Here is a 20,823-nt window from a genome sequence, read left to right as displayed (position 1 = left end):
CACTTTAGCCAGGTTGGCATTATCTAGGCAGTATCACACTTTATTACCTTTAACTTGTTTGATGCTTTTAAGGGCATATTTCAATGTCGTTAGGACACTGGATTTGCCTTTGACTCTCTTCTCAGAAGGAAGGTGAGCTTTCAGCTCCTGCAGTGTTTTCAGCAATTCCTTTTGTGTTTTGGCTTTAGTGGACTGCTCACTACTGTAAGATGAAAAACAAAAACCACAACATCACTTGAATGCTTGAAGTGACACAGCATCCTCAGAGAAGCCCAAACACACTCTGGCATTTATCACCAACATCAATTTCTATCACCAGCCTCATTAACTTTGCCAGTACTCAGTCAGTGTCATGTTCCAGAACTTAAGGAAACTCTTATGTGACCATTTAAAATGAAAGATTTACCACCACCTGGAATGTAACTGTAAAATGGACTCTGTATGTGCAACAGTACATATGTCCAAGCACCACAAAATTTATTTTTTTTTCTTTGCCACAGTCCCCCTCCTCCCTTTTTAGTGGTATTTTCCTTAGCTCCTTTCAAAATCAAACTCAGAAATGTTCATGGACTCCAAAGAAGAGAAGCAGGAGGTCCATTCAACTCTTCACCTCCTGTTCAAGCACGCTCTCTTAAGAAAAGTCCCTGAAAAGGGAATGGCAGTGGGAGAGCATCAAGTTAACAAAACAAATGGAGAAATCCTTTGAATCCATCCCATCTAAGCATGGCAACACATTAAATAAGATGAGGAAACTCTGACTAAATTTGTAAGGGAAAGAATCAGAGGAGGCTGGAGACAGAAGCTGCATTCACAGGTCTCAGGTGCATGTTCAGAAGAGCTGTCTCACTGGAGAAGGACAAACTACAGAGATCATCATTGCCAATATCAGAAAGTTGTCACCCTCCTTTCCAGTTCCTGGGATCTCTCCCCATTATTGAGAGGTGCTGATACAGTCACAAAGGAAGAGAAAAGGAGGTGAAGGAAGTGAGGGAGAGGGTAGCAAAGATGGATGGCAGATGGGTAGGAAGGAGTTAAAATGATAAATCACCTTGCTTTTCACATTGGAGATTTTAAAAGCTGATCATTCACAAGGATCAAGAGGATTGTAGAGCTGTTCTTAAATCTTCCTGAATTTTTTTTCCCTTCCAAAGGAAGGTCTTTTCTTAACACCTGATTGTCCTAGCTGGCAATCTGTAAGAAGTTACCCTGGGCACTGTTGTGGAAACAACAGTCCTGGCAACTGCACTGCCTGACTGAAGCGGCCAGAAAAGCTGCTTCAGCTGCCAAGTAATTTTCAAGAGGATTTGTGATCATTTTTCTGAGAAGTTTTAAGTGCTTGAAAAGGTAGATAAATCATCTGACAGGTGTTGGGTGTATTTCACCAAAAATGCTTGCAAAGTGACAAAGCTGTGCTAGAGAATACACATTGTTCTTGCTTCCATCACAGAGCACTGTGAGACACGCAGCGTTCATTTACTCACTGGTCATTTTGTACCAAGAAATAATGGCAAGGGATCAAACAAAAGACTGTAGCACTCCCTTGGGAAACATGATGTTCATGCTGTGTATTAAAATCATGTGTACAATGTGGCTTGACAGCTTGGACTGCTGCAATCAAACAGGGCTTTGTTAACAGAGTTTCATAGAAGAACCCTTCATGCTGGCAGTAGGGAAAAAGAGAGAGGAAAGATTATGAAATAACTGAGCATACTGCTGGTTGGTACTCTCAGAGTACAGGCTGCTTCATGAGAGTGTCAGATTCTTCTGCAAGGAAAAAAACCTTTCCAAATCAGACTACAACAGCAGCAAATACAAAAGATGGACATTTTTGGAAAATAAGTTACACAACTCCAGAATGTTTTTCCAGAGAGCAGGAGCATCAGGCACAGCAGGCAGCCACAGGACAGAATAAGCAAGTTTATAAAGATAGGAGTTTTTAATTTTGCTTTTTGTGGACAGCACATTGGAAAGGTACCTACAGATATTAAACCAGAGTTGTTGGTTGGCACTGATACTGAATGCAAACCCCAGTAGTCTGAATCAAAGATTAAGCCTACGAAGGTAAGGAGTTTGTCAGACTACTTTAGTCTTCTCTTTGAAGATCATTCTCTAGATTATCTTCAGTCTTCCATTCCCAGATTATGCTCTGTAACCCTGATGGCTGGGGGGAACACACTACCATCTGGATTCTTAATTATTTCTGAGCAGAGAGCTATTAATAAAATTTAAAACTGAAACACCAAAAAAACTGTAGTAACTAAACCCTCCAAAATTTCACAGTGAAGAAAACTAAATCAATGGGAAACAAAGATTAAGAAATGCCTTTGGTTCACTCTTTCACACTAAGCAACATAAAGTCTGGATCACAACTTCCAGTTGAAAATACAGAATGAAACAAAATCTCCAGGTGCGTGAGAGGCAGACACAGAAAATATGGTGAACACACACCAAATGGTGAATGGGAATAATTTAAATTTGCCACTTTTCTAGGAATTGCATCAGGTAGAAACACATTCAAGTAGGCAGGTCTTAGATATGGGTCTTAACATCAATATGATCTAGCTAGATATCTCTGATCTGCTGAAGACCAGGCTTTGATCTCTTGATCTGACTTAAAAGTTGACTTAAAAAAACTTGACTTAAAACAAGTGCAGCACAGTACTCTGAAGAGTCTAAATATGAGCCTTCAAGGCTATCAGGGACAAAAGCAGAGTTCATACAGAGGGATTCATTCCTGCAGCTGGGGTTTGTGAATCATTTATCCTTACACCCTGGGGCCTTGAATCCCAGCAAATGGAACACAGGAGAGGCAGGTGATACAGCTGCTGGACACCAGGGATAACCCAGCTCAATGGTGGATTCTGATGTTAACACACCACCAAGTTCAGACTAAATTCTGAAGAGCAAAAAAAAATTCAAAGCTACAAAACCTCAGCAGTATTCAAAGGGACCCACAAAAAACCAAAATTACAGATTTAAGCTACCAAATCAAAACAAAGTAACACAACTTCAAAGGTTACCACACAACTCACATGGAACAGCAACAAAAAGCTCTAATTTAATCAAGTGGTTAATATGAGATGCTACTGATTATGGACAGGAAGAAATCAAAGACAGGATTTCTTGTGTAGTCATCCAGGTTGAGGCAAAACAAAACAAAAAAATCAAAATACAACATTATTTAGTTTTCAGCATTTAGCATATTACTGAGAAACAGATGCCCATTAATTTACCTGCATCCACTGCTGGACTGATTGTGTTCAGAGTTTGCAATCATCAGACTGAATGCATTTGAGCTTGAACTGGAATAAGCAAAAGAGAAAAAGATTAATATTTGAAAACCTAACAACAAACTTTTGCTCATGGTAGTTTATTTTCCTATTAATGACTGGTTACCTCAAAACAAACAAACAAACAAACAAAAACAAAAAAAAAAAAAAAAAAAACCAAAAAACCACCAAAAAACCCACCAAAAAACCCCACAAAAGAAATCACTCCAACACAAAAACCCCAAAATCCCAATGCCAAATTTTAAAAGCTTCTGCATGTTATAACAAATGGGCACTAAAGCTGTAAATATTTATCTAAGCAGCACAGAACAGCTTGAGTGGGAAAGGAGCCATAAGGATCACTGAGTCCCAACACCCTGGTCTCACAGGACTACTAGAGAGATGGTTCTTAACACAGCTTTGCTCTGTCCAGGAAATTACTACTGAAAAGATTAAAATAGCATGCTTGCACTCTCACACATAAGAATTAACTCACAGGTTTTGACATACAATTACAGAAGTTGGTTTACAAGAAAATAAATAAATAAATAAGGCAAGTTAAACACTCAGTGATGAGAAGAAAGATGCAAATTATGCTGGCAGTGCAAACACCAACAGCAGAGACCTTTTCTTTAAGATTTATACTACATAATTTACACCACATGACAGTACAACCTAAGCAGCACACTCAGCTCCCTGCTGAAGAGGCTTTATACCTTAGTTATTATTCAGAAATATTGATTCAAATGTAAAAAGTCTTTAGGGGCAAAAATAAAAGTGAAATGTATTTGATAAGAGCTACTACCTTTTATGACAGTCTGAAGATTCCATGAGCATTGCTGAATCCTTCCCATTTTCATCAGATTCATGACCATGAGAATCATGCCCACTTGAATAGTTTTCATTTGTGTCATTCCCACTGGAGTCATTGCCACTGGAGTCATTGCCACTGGAGCCACTGCTCATTTCAATATCTTCCTGAAGAACTTCATGAGAGTGTTCAGGCTTTGCTTGAATTTCTGAGTCTTCAGCAATCATCTGGCTGTGGTCAGTGGGAAGTCCAGGATAGTCACTCATCTTGAGCTGCTCTTTTAAGGAGAAGGATGGAGAAAGGTTTCCACTGAAGCCAGGCTGCTGCTCAGGGTTCTGTTCCTCAGTGCTAGAGGAGAACCCCCAGAATCTGACAGAGTCCGTGGGACACTCATCAGAAACACTGCCAAGACCAAGAGCAAATCAAGCCATATTCAGAATTTTCCCTCTGTATAAACTCTTTTTGGAAGTACAGATGCACAAATCTGAGGAGGAAGGGAAGGAAGAAAAAAAAATTATTTTCTTGTTTGCCTTGCTGACAAACTGGAATTTGCACTGACTGAAGAAAGTAAAAAATGACATGCATGGTCAATATATTCAGTATTTGCATGGTGAAATGTTTCATTTAAATTGAAAAAAATCTTACAATGTTTTATCACAAAAAAAGGTATTTATTTTTCAGTAAAAACCCACACATAAGAAGGAAAGTTGAATGGAAACATGGAAAAACTCCTGAAAAGATCACATATTCCCTTGTTTTCTATTTTCTTACTTAACACTTGTCAGTATTGCTGCCTAGATTTGGATTATAGCTATTATGATTTTCAATTTGCATTGATAAAGGAAAAAAACTCTATTCAGACATCAGAGCATTGCTTGTTTGGTTTGGAGGTAATTTGTGTTGGTCTTCTGTTTTATATTGGGGTTTGTTTTTTTTAAATCAGTTGGGAAGGAACACTACTGTACTCTTTATTTCTTTCTTTACACAAAAGCCATGTAGGTGAGCAGACAGAACATGCAGGAGGAACAGGGAAACTAAACACACAAACACACCTCATCATCACCACCAAAAATTCTAAGGCATGAATAACCCTGAGAAGAATTTTATCTGCTAATTATCACTAATTTGGGAGAGTATGATAAAAATTGCTTGGAAAAGGAAGGTTAAAACAAAAACCACCCCATATCCCTGCTTTTAAACCAAATTCTGAGGCACCAGGCTCAACAATCAGAGTGTATACAGAGGGGAATCAAGGGCAGACCAATACTGAAGTATCATCAAAGAGAAGTACTGGAGAGCAATTCAACTTTATGTTTTAAAAAGATCATATTTAATATGACTCACATCCTCATCCATTTCAGCAACTCAGAGACAACAAGAGTGTAAAACTATGAACTAAGATTCTTTGTTGAGAATCTCTGTTGTTTTCATGACAACAGAACCATGTATGTTCCTTCCCCTTTGTTCCTTTAAAATATTCACCACTACAATTATTAACTAATAAAACTTTGACAGGAATGACAGTGAATAAAAAAATTAACAACCAAGTTTTGTTAATATTAACTACAGCAGTTTTGTCTTAAACACAAATAAATAAATATTTAGGTATTTAAGAAAAGACTGCAATGGGAAACACAACAGTAATTTAAAACACACCATGATTCAACTCCCTCCAAAGCAACACCACATGGAAGCTATTTTCTTACCCTTCTAATTGATGTTTTTCCAGACATTTTACATTTATTTTGCATTTTCCAGAAAACACTACTTAGTCTCCTCATTTGGTCAAAATAATATGCAAGATATCTGCTTTCATTTAAAAGTATAGTTCAAGGACATTCACTTAAGCTATCAGTAATTGTATAAAGATATAAATAATTTTCTTTCCTTACAAGTTTATTCACAAGTGAATTACAGGTGAATAATTATAGGTGTGTATAATTCACAAGTGAATTATATTATTATAATTCACTTGAAAATTATATAATATGTAACATATAATGTATATTTAATATATATTATATGTTAAATATATAATATATTATATTTTATATATATTGTATGTATAAAAATATAATATGTATAATATATGATATATATAAAATACATATAATAGATTCTATATTATATAGATTATATATATTTTATACTATATATGTAAGATATATTATATATTTTTCTAAGTGAATTATATTATCATTCACTTGGAAAATTATATATATTAATATAATAAATATAATATAATGTAATATAATAAATATAATAAAATAAATATGATATGATATAATATGATATAATATGATATAATATGATATAATATGATATAATATAATATAATATAATATAATATGATATGATATGATATGATATGATATAATATAATATAATATAATATAATATAATATAATATAATATAATATAATATAATATAATATAATATAATATAATATAATATAATATAATATAATATAATATAATATAATATAATATATTGTTCTAAGTGAATTATATTATTATAATTCACTTAGAAAAATGCCTTTTAGTAGAGTAAAAATATACTTTTTCCTTCTTCAGGTATTCCTTCAGGTATTTTACTGCAGATAAACCAGACCTCCTGTGATGCTGCCATATCCAGGCACTGAATTACCCCTCAGGAGCTCTGACAGTTTTTTCCTGGACTAAGGTTAACCACTTCTGTCTTGGGAATTACATAACCAGAGCACGATAAAAGAGTATTTGCTCTGAGCTGGAACTGCAGGATTATGTCACAATGGCACATTCTCTGGTGGCCAATGATTAACCGGGTCAGATAGTTCACCTCTGATCTAATCTCAGTGCCACAAGCAGCTGACACTTGCCCTGCCCTCTGGGGACAGTGAGTGAAGCTCTGTGTCCAGCAGTGCCACAGCTGAGCTCAGCCAGCCTGGCTGGGTGTGACAGGGACCAAACCCAGCCCTGAGAGCCAGCATGCAACAGGAATTCCTGCATCAACAAACCTCCTAGTACTGCTCTAGAAATGTGTCAGATTAAGCTCTTTTCTGACCCAGAGATGGGGCAACTGAGAGGCATTTTAAACACTTTCATTCCAGTTTCAGGCTCATGGGAAGGGTGAGACAATACAGATGTTATAATTCATGCCATCACAAGCAGAAATCAACTATTTCCTAATTAAAATACACTACAAGCTTTTCTTGACCTATCAGCTTTAGCCACAACCATGCTGGCATAAGAGATACGGATGTCCCAGTACCTTTTTTTGGGCAAAGTAAGTCCAAAAAAGGACCCACGTTAACAGAGGATTAACCCTTAAGAGTAACAGCCTGTTGCATATTCATACACATAAGGCTTATGGCCTTAGAGCCAATAATCTAAGATTACTTCTTGTGAGTCCTACTACCACGCATCTTTGATAGTTCTATTTGTGAAAAACGCATATTTTATGATTGGCTTTTTGCAAATATTAAAATTAATATTATGTGTGTTATGTTAGAAAGTTATGCTGTATTAATTTTCTTAAGCAGCGTGTTAAACATAGGTTATAACATAATGTTAAAATAGAAACTATGCTATGTAAGATAGTTTTTTAAAGAAAGGACTCGCAGTGAGATAGCAGCCACAGGACACCTGAATCTTTCAGAGAAAGAGAATTTATTGCTTTATTATCAGAAGAAACGAACTTCTTCCTGCCTTGCTCAGCCCTGAAGATGCTGTTAGGATTCAGAGGAAGAAGCTGACACTGCCCAGAGAGAATCCTGTGTTTGAATGGAATTTATGCATCATGGATGAGGTGTATGAACATGCAACAGGCTGTTGCTTTTAAGGGTTAATCCTCTGTTAACATGGGTCTTTTTTGGGCAAAATAAATATATTATTTATTTAAAATATACAGACTGGGACTGTCTCTGAGATCCATAACTCTTTGTTTTTATTGTCTCATATTGTCCTAATCCAAATTGTTCCAATTTTTATTACTCTGATTATATTACTATTTTTATAACCATTTTATTACTATTAAACTTTTAAAAATTTAGAAACAAGTGATTAGCGTTTTTCACATATTTCTCTAAAGTATTTAGTCCTATTTGTAAGGCTGTCTTGTAGGATTCTGTACAAATTCATTTCACACATAAATGTGTTGATCCATTTGCACCCAGGGGATGCTCTTCCCACTGCTGTGTAAACCAGAGCACGTCTGCTTAAATAACTGCAGCCACTCCCCAAAGCCATTTCCCAGTGTCATTTATCCTGTTATTTCTCAGAGGACACTCAGACTGTAAAGCCTGATGGAGTTCCATGAGTGAAGGAAATTAACCCCATCACAGTTCAAATGAAGCTTTAAGAAAAAAATGCACTCACAACATCACCTTAAAGGAGGCCTGAGGTGCAAAAATGTAAGGCAAGATGTACAATTTCTCATCCTATAGTCTGTACCCAACTTTGGAGTTTCTTCCTCTTTCCCTGACAAAGTGCTACTTAAAAAGAGTTTTAGATACATGAGAAAAAAATATTGCCATAATCAAAACACCACTGTATCTGTTAGGAAATGATGTTTTCTTTAGAGATAGGGGAAAAGAGCTCTCACAAAATAAAAAACTAAAAAAAAATCCAACTTTGGGCTGCTATATTTACTCCTATAAAGAAAACTATGTAAATCACTACTGATAGGTTTATAAGCCTGAACTACCAAAGACAGAGTCTCAGAATAGCCCTAAATTCTCTGAAGGTAATTAGCCCAATATAGCAGTAATGCAATAAAATTGTGCTGTTTATAAGAAGAACAATGAATGTAAATATTTTGAGTTTTAGCCTTTAGGCACAAGAAACCTCTTCTCTTGAATTCTGATGCCAGAGAGGATTACATGTGCTGTAGTATTTCCAGCCATGAGAATTGTTCACAAACACTTTTTTGACACAACCTTTCCTTGAAAAATTATTTTCCCAAAGTATTTTCTGTGATCTTTGGAAGTCTAAGAGGCAATGAAAATAGTGCCATAGCCAGCATGTAGAGTCTTACAGTTTGAAATTCTGAGTTGTTAAACCACTGGTGAATCATTTTTTCCACCCCCAAATATCATCTATTGTCTCATCTCCTCCCTTCTTTCCATGACACCCAGGCTAGATTCTGCCAGGTATTTGTAGGAAACTTCAGCAGTGTTTCCTTAGGTGGGAGAGAATTGTTCCCAAAAGAAATAAATAAAATAAATCTGCATGGTATCCAATAACTTTTGAGGAATTTCCTGTAATTCCTGAAACAAGAGTTGATCGATTCAATGACAGTCAAGCTTTTAGGGTTTTAAAAAACATTTTTATTTCAAGCAATGAGTACAAATTAAGAGAGTCACCAATATAAAAGAAATAGATACTGACCCTTTAGGAGACACTATGTGAATTTTTTTCCTCTTGATACCTGGCAGAAATTTGTGTCAAGAAGCAATTCAGTTGTGTTACTTCTGGTTCTAACTAACAACGTGCCAGAACTTCTGCAGCTTTGTCCACATCTAATAACTACATTATAGTGACCACAATTTGGATCACAATGACAATCAAACCAGAAAAAAAAAAAAAAAAAAGAGTATTTGAGTAATGGAGAAAACACAAGTTTGTCATCTTTAAAGGTATGTTTCAAAAAGAACTGGCTCAGCATGAGCTGGAATGGTTTTCCTAGCCAAGACTGGAAGATTAACGTCACTGAAAGTCAGTCTTGCACAAAATTTCTTCAGTTTCAAAATCTCAAAGGCCTCAGCGCCAGAGGCACATACCAGAGTAAGGAATACAGGAAGAGTAAAGAGGAAGGAACAATAAAAATATTATGATAAACTTGCAAGAGCTTCTGCAGAAAGGGAAGCCTTTCTAAAACAAGACTACCTCTTTGGGAGAACGTTGGTGCTTTTCAAATTTATAATGTGATGTTAATATATGCTCTAACTTTGGAGACATTGTCTTAGAAGAGATAGGAATAACTGTGAACAAAGCTCAGGCTGGCAATAAGCCTCCAGCATGCTCTGCAATTTAGATAAGAAGAGATGCAGCTGGCCAGACTTCACTGAGAGCACAGAAAGGCCTTTAAGTGGAACATCTGCATGCAGACACCAGCACTGTGTGAACACTTCAGGAGCACAGACGGTCAGACAGCGCACAGGGAGATTAATTATCTTTGAAACTAATCTCAGGGAAAATGACAGAATAAATTGCACATATTCATCCCACTCATATGCTTGAATAAATGCCCAATCACTAACCAAACAACACTGGAAGGCAAAAGCTTGCATGTTTTCCCAGTGTGAGGTTCTCTCTTGTTAACAGTTTGAGGAAGGTAATTACATCCCATACCAAGTTCAGTAAGCATCTCAACATGGAAACACAAAGAGCTCTTTTAGGGTTGGTATCAAAAGAAGCCAGGTTTTTATTTTCTGCTCCACCTTCTAAACTTTTAAGGGATGTCTATTTTGACTTTGTAAATAAAAACTTATATAAAATTCAATTGGCACCAGCTAAGCTTAATTTTACAGCAACTGGCTCACAAAACCCATTCTATTGCCTCTGGCAAAGACTAGAGCTCTCTAAGATCCTGATGCAGTGTGTGAAAGGTGCCACAATTCCACTGAGCACTAAATGCAGGCATTGATTTGCCAGGTTAGATATGCAGCAAAGGTCTTCTGGTTATTCATTACCTACAGTTGCTCCTTTATTCTGCAGTAAGACAAAGGAAATAGCCTGAACTTGAACATGGCCAAAAAACCACACCAAAATACGTATGGATAAATGCTGGAAGAAGTAACTGAGCTTGTTTTTGAAAAACACCCTAAAGAAGGGTTGTAGAACACCAAGGAGGCAGATTTCTTCTCTAACAGCAACTTTAAACCCAAAAAATCTTGTTTCAACAGAGATGTGGTTATATTCAGAGAACATTTTTCCAGATTTCCTTTCACACAAAAACTATCATGTTTAGTACTGGTATATAAAGGAAATTAACAATCCAGAGTCAAAATTATCCAATTCAAGAACTGAGTAAGAGGCAAACATCTCATTATTTGAGTCTAAATTCACAACTACTATCAACTTATTCCAAATATTCCCAAAAAAGCAAGAACCACACTACATTTTATGCCTATAGACATGTAAATATTCAGGTAGTCTTAACTGTACTAGAAACTATGGGAGACATTCCTAATGATCAGGATTAAATTTTACTGAAGATCTTGCCAACAACAAGGACTTCCAAATGTCTTCTGGATTTTTGCTTTGCAAAATGATAAAAGTTTTCTTATTTAGATGACAAATAACTAGCAAGGGTTTAGCCAGATCATGCAATTCTAGATATGATTGAAAATTAACATCTGCAATGAATGCATTCTCTCTGTGCAATTAGACAATAATTAAATGCTTGGGAGTCGAAAAACGTTAAGAGAAAATGTTGGCAAACAAGCAATAATCCAAGAAGTGACTTGTTCAACTGTGCAACTTCAACATTGAGAGCTTTGTGTTTTCCTGGCAAGAACAATGAACAGAATACTTTCACTAGGACTTTTCTAGGAAGGGGGGAAAGAAAAGATGGCAATAGTCTCAGATTATAGGAAACAATGAGAAAGATGTTCAGTAATTTCTTGCAAGATTTTTTTCATTAAAAAAAAGAAAGAGAACTGTTTTAGTAGACTACTTAATTTACTCCAAGTAATCATGAAAAAGTTTTGCTCTTTTTTTAAACAAGCAATGAGATGTCAATGTCAATAAAATTATCAACGTCTACTATATCACAAAGGCTCCCATAAAATCTGAATTTCACAATATTCATTTCACAACTTTTTGATCAGCATTCACCTTTCAGCTCAAGAAAATCCTGAACACAAGACTGTTATTTGTCTTATAAGGGTCATCTTCATTAACCACTGCTTTCAGGTGCCACTTTACAAAGGGAACTGATCAGGACACAGCCTTGTTCCAGAACCATCCCAGTGCCACCCTGATTTATAGCAGCACACAGGAAGGTAAGTCAGCATCAGATCAGGGCCCTGGCACCCACAGTGAGGATGTTTCCAACCAGATTGGTTCCTTGCTGAAGAAACTCAAACCTAAATTTAAGAATAAGTATGGTTTAAGGCTAAAAAATGTTTTAGCTTCAAGTAAAGTAACTCCCCATTTATACCCAAAATACTGCTCTAAATGAGTACTTATATATAACTGAACCCCCAATTTAAAGATAACAAACACAGAACAATATATTTTCTGCATAAGCTCTAGAGGAGCAGGAGGGGAAGCATCTTTCTACTAGCATGAATGATAATAATTATGTGTGTTTCTTACCTGTTTTTTCTATGAAAAGGTGCCAAAAGTGTATATCAAGCTCCCTCCCAGCTAGCATCAAAAGCATGAGGTGCCTAGGTCCAGAGTCTCCCACATGCATTTAATTCTTGTCTCATCCTCTTCTACTGGAAATCTTTGACCATTACAGAGTCCGGACACCTCTATAACTATAAAATATAAAAGAAATACCTGGGCCCCCCAACAGTGTCCTCTTCAAACAGATACCAGAGAGATGCTCACAGCTATGTCACTCCTATGCAGATAAATGTTGGTTAAACATGAAACTGTCATACAGCAGAGGAAGAAGACACAAATTTACATTTTAAACACTTTTGCTCTGAAATAAGAGTTTTAAAGTAATACTATGTTCTGCACTATAAAATAACCCTTAGGATTCACAATCAGAGTGGTATCACACTGTGTACAGTCTGCATGGGCTGCCACAGCCACTGGGAACACAGGGCTGGCTGCCCCAGCTGGGCACAGAGCCTGAGGTGCTCTGGTCAGCAGGAGCTCAATGCTCATCAAGTTTGCTGCAATATCATTTTATGGCTCTCTGTCACAGTAGGATTGGTAAGAGCATTAAAGATTTTTCCAGGCAGTTATCAAATTTCAGTTCACACAAGGATTGAGACCAAAAGAACCTTCTGGAGGTTCCTTGTCCACTTCCCTGTTCAGGCAGAGTCACCTAGGAGAGACTGCTGAGGAGCATCAAGAGATGGCTTTTGGCTATCTCCAAAAATGGATATTCCATAGTCTCTCTGGGAAATCTGCTCAGTGCTCACTCCCTCACACAGTAAAAAAAACTGTTTCTTTATGGTCAGAAGTGTGTACTAACAAACTCCATTAACATTATGATTCTTCCTAATAAAAAGTTTCTCAAGAGAAACACTTGGAATTCAGATGAAAAACAAAAAAATGAAAGTTCTTCTAAGAAATCTAAGAAACTAAATCTGCTGGTGCATGCCACTGCCATGTGGGACAAATAAATGGCAGAATAAAAATCAGAAGTTCAGAAGACCAACATTTGTGTGGCAGACAATTACATCATTCTAAGTGCTTCATCTGAATACGCAGAAGAAATGTTTGGAACAGTGCTCAAATCCCAAGCTAAGCACTCTGGAAGGCAGCCCATGCTAGCAAGCCTTAATTTAACATGCTGCAAACTCTTACAACTGTTGGAAATACACTTGTGTTGGCCAGACTAAAGGAAGAATTTATTCACAACACTCCGTCCTGTGTGACGTTGTGAAGCCAGTACAAGTTCTAAAATACTCAAATTATCATAGAAATCTGTATGCACTGCTTCTTGAAATGTTTTGCTTCTGTTTTTATCATAAACTGATAGTACAGGATTTAAATTTTAGGCTTTATCTCTGACCAGAAGAAGCATTAGAAATTGCTGTAGCCAGAACTACTTGCAGATTTCACAGTTTTTAGCCTGAACATTGAAAATGTGGAATGTCTTTCAGCACCAGTTAAATCCTTGTTTAAAGGATTTAACTGGTTAAAGACAGCTCTTGCAATTCCTTTACACTAACTCAACTCCCTGTAAAATTTCTATTAAAAAAAGTTTAAAAAGTTTTCAAAAGTCAAAGTTTGAGGATATACTCACAGTGGCAGCATGTACCATTTTAATTGTGTATCATATTGGTTTCATGTACTTAACAATTTAAGAAGACATTAAAACATCAAGAAAAATAGTCCTTGTACACTACTAAAAATTCTTATGATAAGCCTTTCTGCAATTTAATGGAAAGTAAGACAAATCTACACCAACAGGATTTTTATCAGAAACAAAATGCCTGGTTTGAATGACTTGTCTTTAAACAGTCTGAACAGAATTAGAAGCAGCCAATTTTACCTGTTTTCTGTTATTTTTCAGAGGAAATGTACAGGTGATTGAGTATGCCCAAGTTCCAAAACACTAAAAGACTTTATCTACAGATGGCATCAAATCTAATTTGTTCAGTTCCCAAGGGAGACAGAACTTGTGACATTTCCTCATTTCCTTCCACACTGACATATCTCTATTCTAAGCACAGAAGACTTCAGATACTAGAAAGGAGTGAAAACCCTGCTGTAGGAACACACCTGTGATATGGGAGGCAAACCAAGCTGAACCAGCTTCACTTTCTGCAGACAACTGAAGTCACACCTGCAGCATTGAAAAGAGTCAGCTGTTAGAACCCACTCAGAGCACATTTTCCAACCATAGAAAAACAGGATTGTTTGGGTTTTTTCCTCAATCATTTAGACTGACAGACATTGTAGTGTTAATGCTCAAGATCTCAGTTACAATTCCACCTGTACTGCAATATTTCAGTACTATCCACATCATCTGTCTTTCCTGTCTAGGGCCAGTACTGTGGCATCATCAGATCACATTTAATGAAAGCACATTATAAATTTTGTTCACATCACAGATTACATTCCTCCACCATACTCCTTTAATTATGTTTCCTTGTTTGGTTCCAATAACAATCAACTTTTCTTTATTTTCAAAGCAGAGCACAGCTAACCAAAAAATACCATTGGAAACCACGATTTGCTTTTTTAAATTCAAGTTTAGGAGCATAATATTTTCCCTTTTCTGCCTGAGCTATCATCCTGATTTTCTAAGTAACAGTAGAAGTTTTCTGGACCCCAAAATTTTCCTCATAATTGAAAGTTCCTTACCACCTGCAAGAGCAATCAAAAAAATGGAAGCTATTAATAAACACCTGCACAAACAATGCAGATGCAGCACTTGATACTGACACTACACTAAATTCAAGTTTCATAAAGATTTAGAGAAGCCACAGCAGTTCCATGCACTTCATGATTTGTGCAACAGGTCTTTGGAAATGGAAAGCCCTGAAGATCCCTGTTTTTGGGCATTCTGACACTACATTTTAAAGGAAGTACACAAAAGAGCAATAACAAAACCACAGAGACACCTCCCACCCTCCCAAGCTCAGAACTGATATCACAAATCACTTTCTTGGGTACAGCATCAAACACTCACCTCAATGAATGTACTAATCATGGTCTTTCCAATCTCAAAGTGTCATCAATATGCTCCTATTAAAAAAAGAAAAAAAGACCATCAGGTTTTGTTAGCAAGATAATTTTTTTTAAAAGATAAATCAAATTCATTTCATAATGCAACAGAAGTCAAATCATGCAAAATATGTCTTCCACAAGTGAAGAACAATTATAAAGACTACAAATACAAGATGAGAGGAAATGCAACCAAATTTTATTGATAAAAGTATTTATTATTGTAACCTAACTTCTAAATTGGTTCCTTGAGCAATGCCCAGAAAAATTACCCACTGAAGTCTGTTCCCTTTATAAATGTAAGAAACCACCCCAAATTCTCATTTCTGCCAGAGCAGAAATAAAGCTCCTTTTACCCTCTCAGGTAAGTATTCCTTGTGCTGTTAAACCCACCATCTGTGCTCAAGACTCCATAGTGAATCTGATCATCCCTGAGAACAAACAGAAACTGTCTCTCAAATTTGTTCTTTCACCTTGAATAACAGACTTGGCCCAGAGCCAGGTTTAATTGCCAACAAGTTGGGTATTTGCTATTAAAAAAAAAAGCAGCCTGTGCTGAGACATCTTCCACAGACGCTAAACACCATCTCCTTCACATGCCCCATGCCGATTTCTAGACATCCTTCCTTCCAGCTCCCTGTCTTAAAAAAAAGTGCCTTCTTAAAGGTATGTAAAATTATTTGTATGCAGTGTGAATTTTGAAAAACACCTTATTTCCTTTGTAACCAGAAAATGCCACTGTCTTCCCAAGTAGAACTGGAGAGACAATTAAGCACAACATCAATAATCAGAACTCTAAATTAGCATGTCAATTCTTGCTCCTTTTGAAAAAAATGAGAAAGATTATACATTTGAGACTGCCAAGTGTTGTCACAGAAAAGAGAAAAATAATGTCCCACCAGTCATATATTTCACCTTTATTCTAGCTGAAACTAGATTTAAGAGTATCTCAATTTAAAAGTATCTCAAACATGAACTTTAGTATTTGCTGACATCCCCATTAAGCAGTAGATTTGCATATCTACTACTCCTCTCTAAGAAAAAGACACACTTTTACTACTTTTACTGTAGTTCCAGGCTAATGCTGCCCTTCAGACATTGCTGTGGTCCACAGCCTGTTCAAAATTTCAGCCAGAATCAAAGTCCCCTTCTGGAAGATGCTGTGCCAAAGAAATTCTTGTCCCCATCACAGCAATAATCCACTCTAAAAAGTGCAGCAACCTGACAAACACCATGTACTTGTCCTAGGAGCTGGATGTGTTAGTACTGAAATGAGAGCTCAAGTCACAGGAGAACCATGGCAGAGCTGTAACTGGAATCAAGTAAGTGCTTTTATACACTGAAGATCTTTGTACAATTAAAGAAACTAAGCAGAAACAGAAAAGTACATGTAATAAGGTCAAGCACAAAAACTGTACTAAGATACAAAAGCTGCAAGGAATAAGGAGGATAGGAAGCAAAACCAAGAAAAAAGACAAGTACTAGACATCCTCACCACTTCATCTTGTCTCCCTAAAGCTTCAATTACAATCAATTGCAGGTGTTATTTAACAGTGAATTGCCTCTGTTTCAGGACAGGATGTTAGAAAGGCAATGGAACTTTGGTTCTACTTTTTAAGAGTCCATTCTGCTTTAAAAAATGCCATCTATACAAGGAAATCTCTGCCCATCTCTAACTATTCTACCTATAAGAAAAATCAAGTGTTAAGAATTACCATGGTATGCTCAAAAACAGGTGGAAGCAAAACTAAAGTCTTTCCCAGACATTTTGGCATACAGATGAAGTTTCTTTCCCACCACCAAATCCTGTCAGGATCAACACTGGTACTGCTTGTACAGAACTTCTGCAGCCTGCTCACACCATCTGCAGAATCTCCTCATCCTCCTGCCCCAAGAAATGCTTTCTGTGTATTTCAGTAAACCACATGTTGAGTCACTACCCCTACAGCATCCTCAATAAAATGTTCCTTCCTACTTGGAGAAAAATAAGGAAATTATGGAAAATAAAGGAAAAAATGAAAACCATATTCTATGCTTATATATGTTGAGGAAGGTAAATTTAGCCTCGCCTCTGATTGTGTTCTACAAGCAAAGTTGCCTACCAAAAAACATCAGAGAACTTATAAGGCACCTCTAGGACTACCACACACTACTTGAGCAGCAGATCCCCAGCAGCTGAGAACATCTGTACAAAAACTTCTTGACTTTACAAAAGCTTTTATACACACAAATGCTCCTAACCTCCCTTTCATATGTGGATAAGCAAGAAAACACAGAACACAGCTGGGCAGCTCACTGAAACTCAGTGAATTGCTGCTGTCCCTCAGGAACCCCTCACAGGGGACAGGACCAAGTCAGAGGATTCCCTACTGGTGCAATCCCTTTGCAAATGTGAGAAATGAAACCCTGGAGATGAGAGTTCTTTTTCAGAGTAGTAATTGCTAGTTGATGTTAATGAAGTTGATAGGGTCTTAATTTGAAGTGTTGGTCTGTTGTTAAATATTGAATGTTAGAGTTCTAGGACTTGCCTTTAGTTGCCACTATTAAGTGTGACTATTTTACCTTGTATTTGTATCTCTCCCCATCATACTCTGTATTTGCACCCCTTTCCATCGGGAACCACTTCCCCTGCTCCCAGGAGGACTTGCACCCAGACTGAATTTAAATGAGAGGCTGTGGGAACTCCATGAACCCTCTCAAAACAACAAAGCAGCACATAAACTACGATTTTAACCCAGCAGAACCACACTACATCATCCACCCCTGACCAGAGCCAGATTCCGTCCTGCCACCATCATTAAAATAGTGCTCAGCTTGGAGGATCCCCCTAAGCTACAAGCCAACATTGTCTTCCTAAGGACTCTGGTGAGGAGGGAAGCCCCAGCTCTGCCCAGGGACAAAGCTGCACTGCTCCTCCTCCTCAGCGTCATCCTGTGGGCAACCCCTTGGGTTCCCACCCAGAGCTGGCATTAATAAAGGCCTTCTGAAAGGAGCTGGTGTCCTGGCCCTGTTTATCACAGCTACAGCCATTCAAAGACCCCATCTGCACTGGAAAGAACCTCCAGAACACAAAGCACAGGTCCAGAGCCTGCCCGTGTCCTGTCGGAGCTCAGTGCATCCCTCTGGGTGTCCAGAGCTGCCAGGACCCTGCCAGGGGGCTCAGAGACCCTGGCACACAGCCCAGAACACCTGGGGATTTGATTGTGACCCATGGAGCAAATTACCAGCTTTGTATGAGGACCTGAAAGCCACAGAAGTTTAAGCAGTGTATAATAAAATTATCACTAGGCGAAAAGGTAGATTTTGGAGTTTTTAGAATGGGGGTTTTGGGGACAAGATGGCAGAACTTGGACATGTCCAGCCTTTCCTTTTCTTCTTCACCTCCATCTTCTGCTGTGATGTTGGCACTTTGGGATTGGTTTAGAGTAGCAGTGCACTGTCTAACACAGGTGATAGGTATAGGGAATTAGGTGTAAATATGTTACACGTAGTTTGTAGTATAAAGAGATAACACCGCCCCAGGGGCAGGCAGAGTGCCTCTGTCTGTCCTGCTGAGCGGACCTCGGCTGGACAGGAGAAAAATTTCTATAGATAAGATACAATAAACAACTCTGAGAGCGAGAACTGAAGAGCTGTGAGTCATTCTCCGAAGGTGCGGGCTGGAGCAGAGGCTGTTCACGTGTCTCGGGGCTGCAATAAGCCGCAAGCTCGCCGGCAGCAGGGTGCGAGCGGGCGGGCCGAGCGCCTCAGAGCGGCGCAGCCAGCAGGCATGCGGGGCCCCATGTGCTCGCTGCTGCCTACTACACACACAGCGCGCTCCGAGGCACTGCACGCATCTCCACTCGCCCTACACACACTGCAATCTCACCCTTCTCCTTCTGGTCTTCTCTGCCACAATATTTCACAAAAGCAGCCTGGGGCTGCGAGAAATCACAGCAAGAGATAGCAAACCTATCACCCTCTGAACTGTGGTTTTGATTCTACCTTCTCTTTTCCCATGTCCTTTAATCATACTTGTGAAAAGTGCATATTATATGGCTCTACATATTTACCGTATTGTGAAAAACGCCAATCACTTGTTTTTAAAATTCTAAAAGTTTAATAGTAATAAAATGGTTATAAAAATAGTAATACAGTTAGAGTAATAATAATTTGGACAAATTGAATTAGGACAATGAGACAAAAAATACATAGAGTTACAGACAGTCTGGGTACCTTTTTCTGGGCAGCAAGAGCCCGAAAAAGGACCCACGTTAACAGAGGATTAACCCTTAAAAACAACAGCCTGTTGCATATTCATACACCTCATACATGATGCATAAATTCCATTCAAACACAGGATTCTGTCTGGTCATCGTCAGCTTCTTCCTTCTAATCCTAACAGTGCCTTTGAGGTGGGAAGAAGTTTGTTTCTTCTGATAATGGAGCAATAAATTCTCTTTCTCTGAAAGATTCAGGTGTCCTGTGGCTGCTATCTCACTGTGAGTCCTTTCTTTAAAGAAAAGTCTCCTACATAGCATAGTTTCTATTTTAACATTTTTTATAACTTAAAACTATATTTAACACACTTAAGAGAATTAATACAGCATTACTTTCTAACACAACACATATCATATTCATTTTAATATTTGCAAAAAGTCAATTATAAAATACATGCATTTTTCACACATATTTTGATGTATTAATTAGTAGTGCTGTATTAACGTTTTAATAATATGATAACTGCAGTCTTGTAATTAAAAGATAACTTTTGTAGGTAAAATAAGAACTGTGTCAGTGAGATTTTCTAAAGAAAGGAATGAGTCACTCACACCAGATAGCAGCCCCAGGACATCTAAATCTTTCAGACAAAAAGAAATTTATTGCCTCTTATCAGAAGAAACAAACTTTTTCCCACCTCAAAGGCACTGTTAGGGTTAGAAGGAAGAAGTTGATGATGACCAGACAGAATCCTGTATTTAAATGGAATTTATGCATCATGTATGAGGTGTATGGATATGCAACAGGCTGTTGTTTTTAAGGGTTAATCTTTGTTAACAGGTGTCAAAAAGAAGTACCCAGACATCCGTAACTCTGTCTTTATTGTCTCATATTGTCCTAATCCAATTTGTCCAAATTATGATTACTCTAATTGTACTACTATTTTTATAACCATTTTATTACCATCAAACTTTTAAAATTTTAATAACAAGTGATTGGCATTTTTCACAATACTTCACAGAGAGATGTCTCAAAAGAAACACCCCTATCCCCTCACAAACAAAGCTCTGAGCGTCAGAAGGCAGACCTCTACAAGCAAAGGCAATGCAGCTTTGGTTCTACTTTTAAAAATTCAGTTCTACTTTAAAAAAGCCTGCCTTGCTAACCAACAATATTCCAGTCTGACCCCCCAGCAGGAGT

At 37.5% G+C, this 20,823-nt stretch overlaps 1 protein-coding gene across 5 annotated transcripts in view; it reads right to left on the bottom strand.

Moving 5' to 3' along the window:
* Window positions 1-20,823, bottom strand: part of PER2 (period circadian regulator 2) — a 49,409-nt gene that overhangs the window by 24,978 nt on the left and 3,608 nt on the right. For 2 of the 5 annotated variants that reach the window (XM_058030808.1, XM_058030806.1), the window contains exons 2-7: window positions 15,389-15,444; window positions 14,476-14,539; window positions 12,382-12,542; window positions 4,075-4,564; window positions 3,234-3,302; window positions 48-202 (exon numbers count right to left, since the gene is read on the bottom strand). In XM_058030808.1, coding sequence (XP_057886791.1) covers window positions 48-202; window positions 3,234-3,302; window positions 4,075-4,346 — 496 coding nt within the window. In that variant the 5' untranslated portion in view covers window positions 4,347-4,564; window positions 12,382-12,542; window positions 14,476-14,539; window positions 15,389-15,444. Of the gene's footprint in view, window positions 1-47; window positions 203-3,233; window positions 3,303-4,074; window positions 4,565-12,381; window positions 12,635-14,475; window positions 14,540-15,388; window positions 15,445-20,823 lie in introns of all 5 variants that reach the window. The other 3 variants (XM_058030807.1, XM_058030810.1, XM_058030809.1) reach the window with 3 other exon arrangements.

The sequence above is a fragment of the Melospiza georgiana genome, chromosome 10, assembly GCF_028018845.1.
Source record: "Melospiza georgiana isolate bMelGeo1 chromosome 10, bMelGeo1.pri, whole genome shotgun sequence".
NCBI lineage: Eukaryota > Metazoa > Chordata > Aves > Passeriformes > Passerellidae > Melospiza > Melospiza georgiana.
The sequence above is the reverse complement of the archived record's forward strand: the minus strand, read 5'-3'. Positions and strand labels throughout refer to the sequence as shown.